Source organism: Manacus candei, unplaced genomic scaffold (genome assembly GCF_025592945.1).
Source record: "Manacus candei isolate 608988 ecotype Guabito, Panama unplaced genomic scaffold, ASM2559294v1 h1tg000010l, whole genome shotgun sequence".
Lineage (NCBI taxonomy): Eukaryota > Metazoa > Chordata > Aves > Passeriformes > Pipridae > Manacus > Manacus candei.
The window spans coordinates 8,936,967-8,953,224 of record NW_026138058.1 but is presented as its reverse complement, the minus strand read 5'-3'; the positions used below and the strand labels follow the sequence as shown (position 1 = coordinate 8,953,224).

At 41.7% G+C, this 16,258-nt stretch overlaps 1 protein-coding gene across 1 annotated transcript; it reads right to left on the bottom strand.

Annotated features, from left to right (window-relative positions):
• Window positions 1–1,804: 1,804 nt before the first annotated feature.
• On the bottom strand, window positions 1,805–10,851 carry MARVELD2 (MARVEL domain containing 2). The gene is made up of 6 exons (XM_051777319.1): window positions 9,357–10,851; window positions 7,817–7,849; window positions 6,218–6,354; window positions 5,178–5,349; window positions 4,716–4,766; window positions 1,805–3,780 (listed from the first exon to the last, which is right to left on the bottom strand). Exons 1-6 carry the CDS (start codon window positions 10,434–10,436, stop codon window positions 3,664–3,666), a joined length of 1,590 nt encoding a protein of 529 aa, XP_051633279.1. The 5' UTR covers window positions 10,437–10,851; the 3' UTR covers window positions 1,805–3,663.
• Between the last annotated feature and the right edge of the window lie 5,407 nt (window positions 10,852–16,258).

The window sequence follows — 16,258 nt, the reverse complement described above, 5'->3', positions numbered from 1 at the left end:
GATGTAGGACAGTACTACTTGGTAAGATTCAAATACATGTTAACTACACCTTCTGCAAAAATCCAGTCACACGAGTAAGACCACATAGACTGTTAACATGTACATGCAAAAATGTAGATTCACAGAGTTGAGCCCAGAGACTCTGCATGAAGAGACTGAGGTGATAATCATTTAACAACTTCAGTTTTGTCTGGAGTATGCCTTCTATTGTTTCAGGATATCAAGAGACTACTTGCCCTGATAGCTCTGATGGTAACTAATTTTCAATTCCCTCCTAATTTTTGTCTTGCTCCAACTTGCTGCAACTCCCAGCCATTTATTCTTATTTCGTTAATCTCAATTTCTTCTATAGATGAAAATGTTTCTTACACTAATAATTCTTTGGCAGTTCAGAGCACTGTTGAGAACTGATGGGCCGAGAGACCACAGAGAAAAAAAACCCCAGGCCAATTTAGTATATATGATAAAAGAGCAGGTCGTTTAATCAGGCCCTCAGGCCCGGGGGAATACATGCCACACACTTGCACCCAGGCAGTGGTTCTGTGGTTTTATAATAAGATCCATCCAATCCCAGATTTATCCACCCCCTTGGTTCTGCCCAGTTCTGCTCCTGACACACCCCTTCGGGAACTGGGTCTGGGGTCTTTGGGACCCCTTCTTCCTCATCTTCATCTTCTTCACAGCAGTACAGCCCTCGGAGCTCCTCCAAAGTCCTGGGCTTGAAGGTCACTTTGTCTGTCATGGTATCTCATTGTTCAGGCCTAGGGTGCAATGTTCTTAAAAAGAAGTGTTTTCTACAATCCTACCTTGAAAAGAAAACTAAACACGCTAAAGCAATTTAGAGGGTTTGATATGAAATGGGGTAATAAGGTTGGGTATTTGTAAACTACTATGTTAAAGGGTAAGGAATTACACAGCTACCTTAAAATCTACATTTACTACACAACTACTTCTATAATCTACAAAAAGCTAAAAAAATCCTAAAAGCTTTGAGGCATCACAAGACAGACCTCTTTCAGTCCTCCACTGATAGGTTAGAGCAAAACCAGCTGACTGTATGCACCAAAAGTGCCTTAACAGTCCTGAGGCCCCAAGAGATACAGGACTAGGCAAGTAACTTACTGCAATGGTTGCAACATGTTGCCCTGCTGCAACCTAAGGATGCCCTGCATGCCTTGGGATGGTAACTTGGGAAGTCCAGCAGTGAAGTAAATGCCTTCTCATGAGGCGCCACGCTAAGCAAGCCCACTGCCATGCACTGCACTAATCCTGTTTGGACCCCAAAAAGCAGTCAGAAACGAATATTTCTCTCCCCAGCTTCTCTATCCAACTTTTGGAAAACCCCCTTGGCCACAAGGGTGGCATCTTTCTAGGAAACACGGACCACACCCAGTAACATAGCTATCCACATACAGCTGTCTCCACTTGGTTTACTTGCCTGTTCCACCCACAGGCATACTGTTCCGTTTTCCCAGCTCCTTTGTTGGAAACTTTGCAGGAAAGGAGAAGCACGATAGCTCTTCACAGGTTATGGAGACACTGTCTGAGGGACCAGGAGCCAGTTCCTCAAAGACTGAACCTCAAGACCACTGTCAAAGAGAGCCTGGGGCTGGACGTCAGTGTCCTATGGAAAGAAGACCTATTAAGGGTGCAGACTGCGAATGTTCCAAAGAAAGTACCAGTCAGCTTATTTTTAGCACTTTATGAACACCAGTTGAACCTTAAAGTTGTGTTCATCTTCTTCTCCTATAACTGATGCAATGCCCACAACTCTCAATGAGAAAAAAAATGAGAAAACTGGATGTAAAGTGTGAGGTCATTTATTTAGATTTTGGGGATTTGGACAAGTATCTCTCTTACAAAGAAGAGTTTAACAAATATACAGTGCAACAGGTATAAACGTTTGGCCCATCTCCTTTATAAAGTAGAGAGATTTCCTGTTTGAAATTAACACAAACTAGAACGAGAGAGAGTGGCACCTGAAGGGAGAGGGAGAACAAGGCTGTCATCTGATTTCAGACTGATGAAAATGTTGAGGCACCTTCAAGGTAGATGGGACTGAAGGTTTTCACATGAAGAGGTGCCAAGTTTTCAAATTCTCTCAGTGTTCCCATGGTGTTTTGTGCCATTTACTTCATCCACTAAAACTCTTGGAATTAAGTGGCTGATAAAATTGGAATGTCAACTTTATAAATATGAAGGTGGGTGTGTGGCCATCAGGATTGCAGTGTGAATGATAAGGGCTGAAAAGTCAGAAGGGCTTTAACTGTCAGAGTGAGGTATGTTAACAGAAGTGAAGGACAGAGGTAGTACTACCATGACCATTATGAACTGGAAACGGCTTTCCTGATGTCTTTCCTTTAAATTAAGGCAAAAGTTAAAAACTTTCTTTTAAAGAAAAAATGATCCCTAATAAAAATTTGCAACAACCTTAATCAGAACAGCTTTTTCTAACAAAATGCCTTTATAAGCAATAGAGTAATATGGCTGCATTTTTTATATTAAAATATATTTCAGAACAGACAAATTGAGGTTGTAAAAAACTGTACAAAGAAACTATCAATGCTTCTAACAATTTTAGTAAGTAAAAATAATTAACAAAGATGTGAAAAAGGATACAAAGTTTACTGGCTTATGAAAACATCTACACATACAAACCTATCCCCATGATAATATCCCCAAGAAAATATAAAAAATATATATTGAATTTTTGCAGATATGCTCCAGAAAGAATGTCTGTTAATATGTTTTACCTGGCCTTATCAATGATACTAACAATTTGTACTTTGAATTAATTAATTTTGCTTAACTCTCTGAATGCCAAGTTCACAAACATCTGCTGCCTAGACAAAATGTCCTGTTACTTGCTGATGAAGAATAAAGTCTTTTGCCTTTAAACACCTGTACTAATCATAGCATGACCCAGAAATGGCATGCAGAGCCTAATGACATACAGTAACACTAATGGAACATTAATGTGAGTCCCATCCTGTACCTCTACTCCATGTATAAATTTGTTGCATCATCTCTAAAGAGGGGAATAAAAAACTCAAACCAAAGTGCCCCTCTCCACGTTGCTTAAATAGGAAATTATTTTTTCCATCTCTCGCTGGGTGAAATTCAACATAATTTCTGGCACACAGTACAGCATTTGGAAATACAATACAAAAATTCTTATTAAACTAACTTCTGAATTGACAAAATTATTCAATATGATGAAGCACTCCATCAAAACCCAGACAGAAAGAACAGCTCAGCTCTTCCTGATATCATTTAGATACCACTTAAAAATAAAATCTGAAATTGTTAACAGCATTTCTATGCAAAATTTCCACATGGTATTTAGAACTGCCTTCTCTGGTGGGCTTTGCAAGTTTGCAAATACAGTATTTTCAAATAAAGCATTCATATTTAAGAGGTCAGGATTTCCACTAATGAAAACAGAATGTTAGAAGACTTTTTCTAAAGTTATCTGATAACTTCAATTACATTGATTTAAAATTGGATCTTCATACAAAACCTACCAGTAATATACAACATCTAAATAAGCAACAGAATGATTAACTAATCCCCGTAGCTGTACTGTTCTGAGTAAATAAATAGGTTAAAATATGCATATCAATTTAAAAACCAGAAAATAGTATCCATGAAGTGAAAGCATAGCTAAGTTTCTACATTCCAATTCATAACTTTATCATAGTCCTGAATTCGTTGTTTTATGTGAGAAAGCTTATTCTTTAGATATTCACAACGCTCCTTTTTCTCCAGAAATGCAGGATCCTGCCAAAAATACAAAAACCTTTACATTAATATATTACGTTTTCATATTCTTCCAAGAATAGTCTATTATCAGCTATGTTCTTGACAAAGGATAGTATATAAGTTGTCTCCAAAATCAGTTTTTTTTTTCCCCTAGACACAATTTTTTATGTCCTGCTTCCCCTTCCTTCATGAAAGGCTAGAAAAAGATGTTCTGCTTTTATATGTTATAGTTACTTAGTAAACAGAGCAGTTTTAAAATGGAAATCTGCAAATATAAATTACATCCTACTACATAATTTAGATTTTATAGGTGTGTTGTAGTAAATGCAATAAATCCCTCCCCTCCAAAAAGCTATGAAGTTTAACTAATACAGACACAAACTTTGAATTCCATGGAGGAAGAAAAATGGTATTTGTAATGTATTATGGTTTTAATGGAACACAGATGCACATTTGCTCTCCACAATTAAAAATGACCTCTTGGATGACACTGAAAATTACTTTTTCAGAGTGCCTAAATTCCATGCCTCAAAAAATACAAAACTACTTTTCTAAGATTATGTTTTCTGTTATTATCTGTTGGCTGTGTCAGTCAGTGAATATAAATGAACCCCAAATGGATCCCAAAAAATAACTAGTTTTCTGAGTGCAGAATGCTAAGAGATGCAACATACTCTCAGAAGATGAAAATGCTTAACTGTGTGCTTGTGGTTTAGGTTTTTCTTCCACATCTGGCTACCGGAATCATCACTGTCAAAACAGGTTGTTGGCATGAGTGTGTGGGTTTGTGTCCTAACTTTTCCAGAGTTTTAGAAGAGAAAATACACATTGTCCTGTCGTGTCTACAGATACCCTGAGCTAGTGAATTGTGCCTAATGTCAGAAGTGTTGGCTATTTACACTCTCTTTGCTATTAATTAGATTCACTAGCAGCGTAAATCTAAAAATACTTACATTTTTTTTCTTCTTGTATTCTTGCAGAACTTTTGATATCCTTTCCTGTTCCTAATGAGAGACCACAGATTTTTAAACACTTTGAGCATGCTCCATATCTTCATGTAAATTCTACAAAATACTCAAAAGCAAAATTCTCATCATAATTGTAACATTTCAGTTTTAAATCTTGTATTTGAGAAATAGTGGAAGTACATTAACTGTGATTCACTCAAATGTAAAAACTACTAGTATGAAACAAACAAATAAAAAAAACCCAGAAAAGCAGGTATATGTCTTAACCACAACTTGGTGTGCTTAACTAATGATCAGACAAGATGTCACATATATGGGAAAACTTTCTCTCCCACCAAGTCACAGCCAGCCCTACAAAACAGTGTCCTAGCTAAAGACAGTCAGAAACTACCTAATAATACCACCTAATACCACTGTTTTCTGTGAGCCCATTTCACAAGGACTTACATATATGCTTTCAGGATGGTGGGGAAGCTGTTTCAGCAACGCATCCAGCTCATCAAACTTTTTCAATACAGCATGAACTTCCACAGACAGTTCTTTATACTCAGCAAACTGATCATTGAATACTGCTTTGTACCGGTCTCTCATTTCATTTGTTTGAATTACTGGGTATTTCCTTAAAAAAAAAACCACAAACAAACACATTTTCAAGAACTAGTTTTAGAGATAGGACTTTTTAACAAACATTTGGACCCTTCACCTTGGTAGTGTGTTTCTGTATTGTTTGCTAATCTCACAACCTGCTGAAATCTGCACGCCTGTAAAGCACTGAAATCACAGAATGGCTGAAGTTGCAAGAGACATCTGCAGTTTATCTGGTCTAACCTCTGGCTCAATCAGGGCCACCTATGCCAGGCTGCCCAGGACTGTGTCCAGATGGCTTTTGATATCTCCAAGGATGGAGACTCACTCTCTCTGGGCAATCTGTGCAGACCTTCACAGTGAAAATATTTTCCTAATATTCAGGTGAAACCTCACAGGTTTCAGTTTGTGCCCTGGTCTATGGCAAAGAGTATAAAAATTACTTTATGATCTCGTAGTTTATAACAGAAAGATTTCTCCTCCAGAAGGGAGCATGTTACAGATTTAACACTTAGAAAGTACAAGAGTAGTCAAACTTCAGGAGCTAAAAAGGCAATTTCCCATGTATTTTACTTTTTTCTATAATGTCTGTATGGTGGTCTTCTGTTCCTTTGGCACTGTACTTGCTAGATAACTTTCTGCTTTAACATTTGAGGTGTGTGTGGGTTTGTTTTTTCCATTAAGATTCTTTATTTATAATTACTGTTTTATGCCACTGAATGCCACTGATACCAGCCCTCATCCTCTCTATTTTTTAACATTAACTTAACAAAGAATCATGAGTTCAAGACAGCACATGCATGGCATAGAAACCACATGTGTGTATATATGAAAAATGCTGGGTGAGAAACATCATTCAAGTATTATCCACTAAGTTGGTTCATCAAAGTCAAGTCACTTACGCTAAGTAGTCTGGCATCACTATAGGTTTAGGAATGTGGCCTGCAGGTATATGACCATTAAGTAGTTCTGGTTTTCTTTCCACAGACTTAAGCTGCCTGTAACTGACTTCTTCTCTTGGTCTGTCATCACTTTCATACTGTTTTAAAAGAAAAAGAATTTGTTCTTAATGAAGTCAGTTTTACATAAACCACACAATACACAACTCATTGAAGACAGGGATACAAGTACCTAGTAGCAACAGGAGCAAATAACAGGTATTTCTCACAACCCTTACTGTAATTAGAAAATTACAGTAATGAGTTACACTAATGTTTCTTACACAGTATTCTTCTTCAGTTTGTCATAACAGCAGTACCAGTGACAGATAAATTCTTCTTTGGGTTTGGAAAGATTCACCTGTCTCAAAAAAACATGTTAAGGAAGTTTCTTTGGATATCCATCTACTTTTTGAATGAATAGGACTCATTCAGTTCTCTGGAGTTTCCTTTTCTCCTTGTTTCCTATCAGCAGAATCACAGAATATGCCAAGCTAGAAGGGACCCACAAGGATCACTGAGTCCAACTCCTGGCCATGCACAGGACCACCCTAAGAGTCACACCATGTGCCAGAAAGTATCATCCAGACACTTCTCAAACTCTGCTGGGTGTGTTGCTGTGACTATTTCCCTGGGGAGCCTGTTCCAGTGCCCAATCACCTGCTGGGTGAAAAACCTTTTTCCAATATTCAACCTAAACCTTGTCTGACACAACTTCAGGCCATTCCCTCTGGTTCCGTCACCGGTCACCACAGAGAAGAGATCAGTGCCTGCCCCTCCTCTTCCCCTCACAAGGAAGTTGTAGTCTTTGATGAGGTCACTCATTGGCACAATTTATCCCTTGATCCAGAAATAAAAACATGTGCAGTCTTGTTGGAACACATAAAAAAGGATCCTGATCCAGTAGCGAATAAACAGAGAAAACGGTGGTAGGAAATTCACAGCGTCTACAGGAGACATTTAAGACTAAAATTAATACACCATAATTCCTCTGGGAATCAGCATGTTCTGTTAAGATCCTATAGAATCTTTGCAGCATATGCAACCACACCTTCGTGTGGCAGAACCAGTAGCACTGCTGATGCTTCAAAACCAGCAAGAAGGTCTTTGGAGCAGTCTCAGAAACACAGGAAGAAGCTCAGCTTAGGGAGGACCTACTGTGCTTCCACTGGCTCTCCTGTAAATGAAGCACACAGCCAGGAAGAAAGTAAGTCTAAAACCTACCTCACATCTGACCTGCTGTTTTAGTCACCTGCCAAACCCAGTAATAAATACTACAGAACTTGTCACCTTGTCAAAGAGAGTAAGAGCACATACAGAGGCAACCATCGGATCTGCTATTTACAGTCTATTTTATAACTCAGCCTTACTAGAAGTAACTCCTTTACAAGCTTCATCTGAATCTTCTAGGTAGGAGAATGATGTACAAACCAGGTTAAAGAATTAAACCTAATCTCTTCCCAATCAAATAACTAAATAAACAAGTCAGTCAAAATAGTCACAAGAAAAAGAATAACAATTTAGAATTATCAGTAAACATAAAAATAATTTCCCATTTCCTACCTTCTTTTCTGGAAAAGAGGACTGCGTTTTCATCTATCAAAAAAAAAATGGAAAGAACTACGTTTTATTTTCAGGAAAAATAGTATGCAAAAGCACAGACTCTTAAAATCTAAACTTTTTCAAAATTGTACTGTTAAGAGAATTACATTTATATTTAGGTACAAAGAAATTTAGCATAAGAATATTTTCAGAGCCATTGATTTAAAGACTGTTTAAGAACAGTAGAAGGAAAACAACCACCCAAACCCCAGAAGGATTTCCCAGAGCATAGCTGTAAGGAACAGCTGGCAGGAAATACTCCATCCACTTCCCAAGCTCCTTTATTATTTCACATTCCAGCCCACGTTAACTCACTAACACTCTGCACCTTAATTCATTGTGTAGAAAACACAACAATGCCCGAACTGGTAGCTCAACCTTTAACTGTTTTGCACAGTACTCTCTGACAGTAACCTCTATTATAAAAGCATTCTCTTCAGAAATATTTAGTAATTGGAGTAAAAGAACTTTGGTAGTAACAGGGAAGAACAAACGCCTTCTGTGTAACTCCAGCAATCACCTCATTCTTGCAGGACATATTATAAGTTGGTTGAAAAGCTTTTATGTACTTTTTGAAAGTTTTATGCAAGATGGTGAATTGGGAAGCAGTGTTGGAAGTGCTGCAAGAGTATGCAGTCACAGAGCAGCTCTCTCCTACTAAAATCACTTTCATGCTGACCACTCTAAGTTAGGCTTATGTAAGCTTCACATACCTTTATTTTTATGCTATATTAAGTCTTATCATTTTTTTTAAAGTTTTTTTTTTTTGGTGTTTTCACATGAAGGAAGTTTTACAGAAATGACTTGAATTCTCTAATTAAGAGTGTAAGTCTCTGCTACTATAGTTTATCATCAACCAGATGCGTACTGAATGTTTTGTGTATGGGCAAGGCCAGAAGTCAGGCAAAATACTTGCCCTGAAAAAGATAAGGCCGACGGAAATCTGACACACCAAAATCTAGCCCGCCCTGTTATTACTGTTATTTTCTGATAACTATTGTAAGGAAAGCTTGGAGTTTCGTTTGCAAAGTAAAAAGTATTTCGCGTTCTTACGTTTATTCACACTAGCACTTGATGCGCTGAAAGCAGTTTTAAAATAAATGCTAGGTGGCTTTAAGCCTAACCCTGCTGAACAGATGAACAAGCGCATTGTTAATTTCTTCCTTTGTTTGGAAAATACACACCAGGAAGTAGTTCATCAGCTGACTCAGGAAGAGAGCCCAGTATTACAAAGAGAACAGAGCCAGGGTGAATTATTAAAAAAAAAACAAACAACAAAAAACAAAAAACAAAGAGTCCAAGAACTTGGGATTGACGTCTTAAAAGGTCTTTCATCAAGTAGTCTCAAATAATGTAAGACTGGTTAAAATTCACCCTGAAGGCTATGGACCTGCTGCAGAGAAGACATCTGATACGACTCCATCTGCGACATGGTAAGACGTCACAAGTGCTCCCTATCGCACCGTACCCAGTAGACAGAAAATGGTAACTGACGACTTACCTCCTGTTCCATTAATTCCCTGCGCCTCCTAGCCCCTTCGTGCCTCCATAACTTTAGAGAGACCACTGCACTAATTAGGTAGATGATCACCGTGACAAACAAGAAGATGATTGCTGCAGTCTGACCTCCTTCCACACGGCAAAAGGATGCGTTTATCGGTGTCTTAAACAACTGGTAATAGCAGAGCCCACCTCGGTTGGTGTCGTTTACATACACTATGGCAGCCGACATGTAGAGAAAGAACAAGGCCACATTGATCCCGAACTCGGTCAGAGGCCACCAGTTGGAATCAAGGAGGATAGTCCGGTAGTACATGGACATGCCCAGCACTAGCAGCACCATCGTGACAATCCACGCCATTCCCGCCGCCACCAGAACGAAAGGCGTTTTGGGTCCGCTGTAGGAGTATCCGCTGTAGGCGCTGCCAGCCCCGTATCCGTAGGGCTGCGAGTACCCGAACATGTTGTACCACTCGTTGTCCTTGTGCACGTAGGCGGTGACACAGGCGAAGACGGCGGCGCCCAGCAGCAGCTCGGCCACGCCGAGGATCCTGAGCAGCCCTGCCCAGGACTTCATGTAGGCGTACCGCTGGTGGTACTCCTCCACCCGCTCGCTGTACGTCCGCCCGGTGCCGGCGCGGCGCTCCAGCGAGCCCAAGGGGTCATCGGAGGGCAGCATGGCCTCGGCCTCCTTCCCAGAGTTGTAGCTCCCTCCCGACCCCCCGTAAGGGTCCCTGTAGGAGCCAGGCACCGTCTTGGCCCCCGGCTGCGGAGGAGCGGGGGTGGCCGGCGGCGAGCACTCGACTCCGTCCGAGATGTACCTGATATCGGAGGCCGTGCTGTCCCAGCTGGAGCCGGGGTGGCGTCTCCCTTTGAAGAAGTTCTTCCACGAGTCCGGAATGAACCGCCGGACCGGCTTGAGCTCGGCCGGCCCGCTGGGGCCGGGGCCGCCCCCGCCGGGGCCGAAGGGCGGCTGCAGGGGCAGCGGGGGCGGCGGCAGCGGGGCGGCGGCGGACGCGGGGCTGGTCCCGCGGGGCAGCGGGGACCTGCCGGGCCGCCCGCCCTGCGAGCTCCGCGACATGGCCGGCGCTCGGCGCGGCCTCGGGCGCTCCCCGGCCCCGCTCGGCTCACCCGACGGGAGGGACCTGCCGCGGAGTCCGAAGGGCAGCCGGCGCCGGGCGGGACAGAGGGACGAGCCGGGCGGAGGAGACGAACGAGCCGGGCGGAGGAGACGAACGAGCCGGGCGGAGGAGACGGACGAGCCGGGCGGAGGAGACGAACGAGCCGGGCGGAGGAGACGGACGAGCCGGGCGGAGGAGACGAACGAGCCGGGCGGAGGAGACGGACGAGCCGGGCGGAGGAGACGAACGAGCCGGGCGGAGGAGACGGACGAGCCGGGCGGAGGAGACGGACGAGCCGGGCGGAGAGCGCCCACCGGGGGCAGCCTCCCGACACCTGCACCGCCCCGGCGGCCTCACCTGCGGCCCCACGGCCTTCGCCCGGGGAGGCGGGAGCTTCCGGGCGGGAGTGGCGAGACCGCCCCGGCTGGGAGCGACGGGAGCTTTCCCGAATTCCCGGTGCCCTGGCATTGCCGGTGCCGGCCGGGGCCCCGCAGGAGGGCTGAGCGCGGTGGCCACAGAATCACAGAATGGGCAGGTTGGAAAGGACCACAGTGGGTCATCTGGTCCAATCTCCCTGCTCAAGCAGGGTCATCCCACAGCACATGGCAACAGTTGTATCCAGACAGTCCTTAAGTATTTCCACTGAGGGAAACTCCACAACCTCTCTGGGCAACCTGTTCCAGTGCATGCTCACTCACACAGTAAAGAAGTTCCTTCTCATAGTCGAGTGGAACTTGCAGTGCATCAGTTTCTGCCCATTGCCTCTTGTCCTATTGCATGGCACTACCAAGAAGAGCCTGAGTCCATCCTCTTCCCACCCAGCCTTCAGATACTTAGAGGCATTGATGAGGTCCCCTCTCAGTTGCCTGTTCTTAAGGCTGAACAGCCCCAAGTCCCTCAGCCATTCCTCATAAGAGAAATGCTCCTGTCCCCTCATCACCTTTCTAGCCCTCCACTGGACCTGCTCCAGTAGTTTCTTGTCTCTTTTTTACGGAGGAGCCCAGAACTTGACACAACACTCCAGAGGTGCCTGAGCAGGGCTGAGTAGAGGGGCAGGATCACCTCCCTCCCCCTGCTGGCAACACTCTTCCTAATGCATCCCAGGATACCATTGGCCTTGTTGGCCACAAGGGCACACTGCTGGCTCATGGACAGCTTGTTGTCCACCAGGACCCCCAGGTCCTTCTCCACAGAGCACTTCTCCAGCAGGTCAGCCCCCAGCATGTGCTGGTGCTCGGGCAGCACCTGGTGCAGAGCCGGCCCAGTGACGGGGAACCACGAGGAGCCAAGCAGTCTCTTCAGACAAGCCAACACCACTGTTTTCCCATCATTTGTGAGACTCAGGAGATGAAGGAGAAATCCTGTGTGCTGCACCATTGTCTTCTGCAGAACACAAAGGGCGTTTTACATTCACCTCAAATACATGCAGCTGAGTACAAAACAGCATTAATGCAGTAGGAGTTTTGCTTACACTGTCATTATGGACTATCGAAGTTTTTACATTACACTTCAGTCTCTTTTTTCAGAGGGCTTAAACTTCCAAATAGTGTTGTTTTTTTTTTAAGGTATAAATTTTAATAAAACCTTCAGATGCTCACAACTTATCAAGTGTTGACTCTAGTAACACACTGTACAAATGCAAAGTAAATAAAAATGTGTTAAAGAGCGCCACTAGCTGCAGTCTTTTTCTAACTGTATCAGTCTTAATTTATTGTTACCTCTTTTTATAAATGTGGCTCAGAACAGGCCTATGACTTCGTATTCAGCTCAGGTCTGATCCTGGCAAAGTTAAGGGGAAGCTGAGGAAACTCGCCTTGAAGCTGACTTGGCCTTCTAGCCCGCCTCCATAGGTAAGGCAGTACTTCTATGCAGAACACACTCTCTTTAGCAGAGCCTGTTGTAGCATATTAATCTGTTCTGGTGAGTGAATGGCTGATATTTTGTTATATTCAGTCAGTCTCCTGTTCCTCTGTTTTTAATTCATCTTCCTCCATGATTGCTTTAGATACAGCCTGCAGAGTGCAAGGATGCTGGGTTCCAGTCCATTGGCTGAAAGTAATTCATCTCGCCTTTCTCCATCAGTACAATCATACCCATAGCATTCACATCAGCAGGGTAAGCAGCAGTTAAGTTTGCCACTCCAGGATCTTTATCAGTAAATGTTTCAAACTGTAACATTAGAGTAGCAATGGGAAATTACCATGGGAAAAAACCCGAAACAAACACAAAAGGCTGTCCTCACTCCACACGTCTCCCCCTTCACTGATGCTCAACTGATTTCAAAATTTCTGCCAGTATTAACCTCTATTCAACACCATTAACTCAAGCCTTACACATTCTTTTCTTACATCACTACCATCAGTATTATGTTTTGTAGCTCTGTGCACATCTTCCAGTTACAGATATTTCTGCCCAGAACTGAATAGTACATGAGAAACCAATGAGAATCCACAGAATATATGAAACATCCTCTCAGATAAAGCTTGAAATGGAATACACCCAACTTATTAATGCAGATACAAAAGATTTAGTATTTAAATGTATGCTGCAGACAAAATTTATGGTATAAGGAACTCTACAATTATTTGTAAGTGTCCTAGTTAGGACAGCTGAGACCAGTTCATCATGGTATGGGTGTAACCCAAAACTGTGTATTCTATAGCCTTCTATGCCATTTCCCAGAAATTGTTAGCAGTAGAGGCCTGTGAGATAGGAGGATGTTCCTGTCCTCATACCCTTTCATGGAATTCCCCACTCTGAGGGGAGGACTGAGCATTCCTGCCTGAACTGGAGAATATATAAACTTGGAGTTTTGGAACCTTTTTACCACTCGTGGGATCCAGAGGAAGACTGCAGCTCACCACTCTCAACTAGACTGAGACCACCACCCTCAACCAGACTGCAATCACCACTTTTGACCAGACTGCACCAGCACTCTCACCAACAGGTTTTCCCCTCTCCTTTTCCTTTGGACTCAGGGGGCCCAAAGAACACCACTCTGTTCATGCCCCAGGGTGCTGGGTTATATATTTGTGTTTTGTGGGTTAAAACCAATTGTTTGTCTGTATAATTGTACTTATTGTATTATTTTATTAAATTGTTATTCTGACTTTTAATCTCTCTTTTGAGTTGAGTTCATTTCCCCTGCTGGTTTACCTTTAAACCAGCACAATAAGGTTATAAACATTTTTGCACAGACTAGTGTGGTGGCTTGACCTTGGCTGACAATTTTATTCTCACTTAAATATTTTAATTTCCAAAACCCAAAGATTTTATTCAGATCACACACTGAACAAACAGTCCTATGCCTAAGGTCAGATGATGCCTAGGTCTCAATGGAAGAGAAAGCTATACAAGGGTTAAAAAACAAGATTGTAGTTAAAATACTGCTACTAACATTGTAACTATATGTAGATTTGAAATGAAAAAAAGTTTTAAGAGCCAAACTATAAAATAATAAGGCTGCAAGTGAGGAAAGATGTCACATTGCACTTGTACACTAAAGATGTTCCTGTATAATTTTCCTTAATTTAATAAAAAAAAAATGTGTTCTTAAAGAAAGTAAATGTCAAGCTTATCTCCCAAAATATCTTTATTGTTAGCTTCCCAACATCCTGGATAAAATAAATCTGACCTGAGATAAATAATCACCAGTATCATATTGGATAGATTACAATGCATATGGAATTAAAGACACTGAAAAATAAATCGTATGTTTAGTCAAGTGGTCCTGTTTGTGTTTGCATTATTTTGGATACTGAAAGAGTTTATATATATTTGAAGTGTTTGATGCATTTTCATTTTTATATTTACATATCCACATTTACAGACTTCCTTCAAAGAATAATAATTCCCTACTGTCCATCAGCTATGTATTTATTACAGAGTTATTATTACATATCCTGAAAAATTAATTAATCCATACAGTAAAGTCTTAGTTAAGGCATAAAGCTTTTTATTACAAGTAATTAACATAGCAAAGGGGCCCAGATGTCTGAACAGTGTTTTGTGGATTACATACCATACACAGTAATCACCTGCTAATGGATTGCCTCATCTTACACAATTTTTTAAATGCACTGCAAACTTTGGGTTTGTTTATTTTAGCTGGGAAAAGCTTCAAAACCTTTAGAGTCTGTTGATAACACTTTAAAGGAATCGGTAAGGAACGAGGATCTAGTTAATACAGGATCTAGTCTGTGGGATTTCCAAAAGACTTCCCACCAAGTCTCCTAAAGGCTTTTAAAAGAAACCTTAAGCCTTAAGAGAAGTCTTAAGCCTGAAAGAATCACTTAAGAGCAAAGTCTGATAAATAATTAACAGATAGGAAATGGGAGAGGGGAGTATGAGTTAATGGTTAACTCCTGCAATGGAGGAAAGTTGCCACTACAGTTCTGCAGAGATGATGCTAGGACCTTGGCAATCCAGTACATTCCTGAACGTAACTCTGTGAAAAAAAGAAGGATAACCCTGAGAAGAGGGAGGCGAGCAACCTTGCTGATGGTTCTAAGTTAGACAGGCTAGTAAGAATGTGGACTGTCAGAAGAATTGTATCTGGACTTTATGGGACGGAATGACAAAATAAAAGCATGACGGAATTAAACATACACAAATACTTGAAATCCATGCAGTAAAAAAAAAAAAAAGAGAAGAAGGATTTTAAATACTGCAACATGAGGACCCTGACTCATGTGTTTATTAAGCATCATGTATGCCTCATTTCTGGTGGGACAGACACCTATTTCATTCTTTAAGTTACTCTAGTTTTGAAGATGTTCTTGGTGTTGCTTCAAACTGTGTTAGTCAACACAGGAAGGCACCCAGGACAACCACAAACTCTTGGAACAAAAAGAATAAATTTATTCCCATTACCTTTCTAACCAGGGGAACCCCAAAGCATCACATGGGCAGAAGCACCCAAGTGGAGATGACCCATGCAGGAGGATCACTGATCTGCTCTTCACAGAGGCTTATCAAGAGTTATTCCCAACTGCTTGAGTGATTTACAATCCTCCTCAACAGTCTTTCAATTTTTAATCCATTCCTCCCAACACAAAACCAACAGGAGAGCTTGAATCTTGGCTACGTGACTAAAAGCGTGTTTATGTACCCACCATACATGTATACCACGTGTGGGTTTTTTAGTTAGGCAACTAAAAAACATTTTTGTAACATTTTGTGTTACAAAAACATATTATGCTTACTGATTTAAAAAACCAACCAAAAAAACCAACAACAAACAAACAACTACCCCACAACTAATTGCAAGAGGTACACTCATTGGGTTTGCTAACATAGCAATAACTCCATCTAATAGCTCCGGTTGTAAACAGCAGCTCGAAAAGAGATTTTGTAGCAAGACAATTCTCTTGACACCGTAAGGGGGAGCCAAAACACCAAAACAGGGGTGAAAAACCTGCTAAACCATAACTAATGTATATATTCTGTACAATGAAAAGCAGCAAGATGGTTTTAATGATAACTACACATAAGCTGCCGAAGAATGGATCCAGAAAAGAGATAAGCAGTTGTAGTTAATATGTACAGATCATAAACATGGTGAATTCCCTCATTTTTGCCTTCACTAGATATTAAAGGCTCCTGAAAATTTTTATTCTTTGATTATAGATTTCACCACCAGTGCGGACTAACATACATTTTTTCTACACTCTACAAAAGCATTGATTCAAATGTGAAAAAGCGACAAAAACTTTGGTGTCTCATGAAAGAGCTATTTTTGATAAACACTTAAAAACTGGTAAACTTACATGACAGTTTAGTG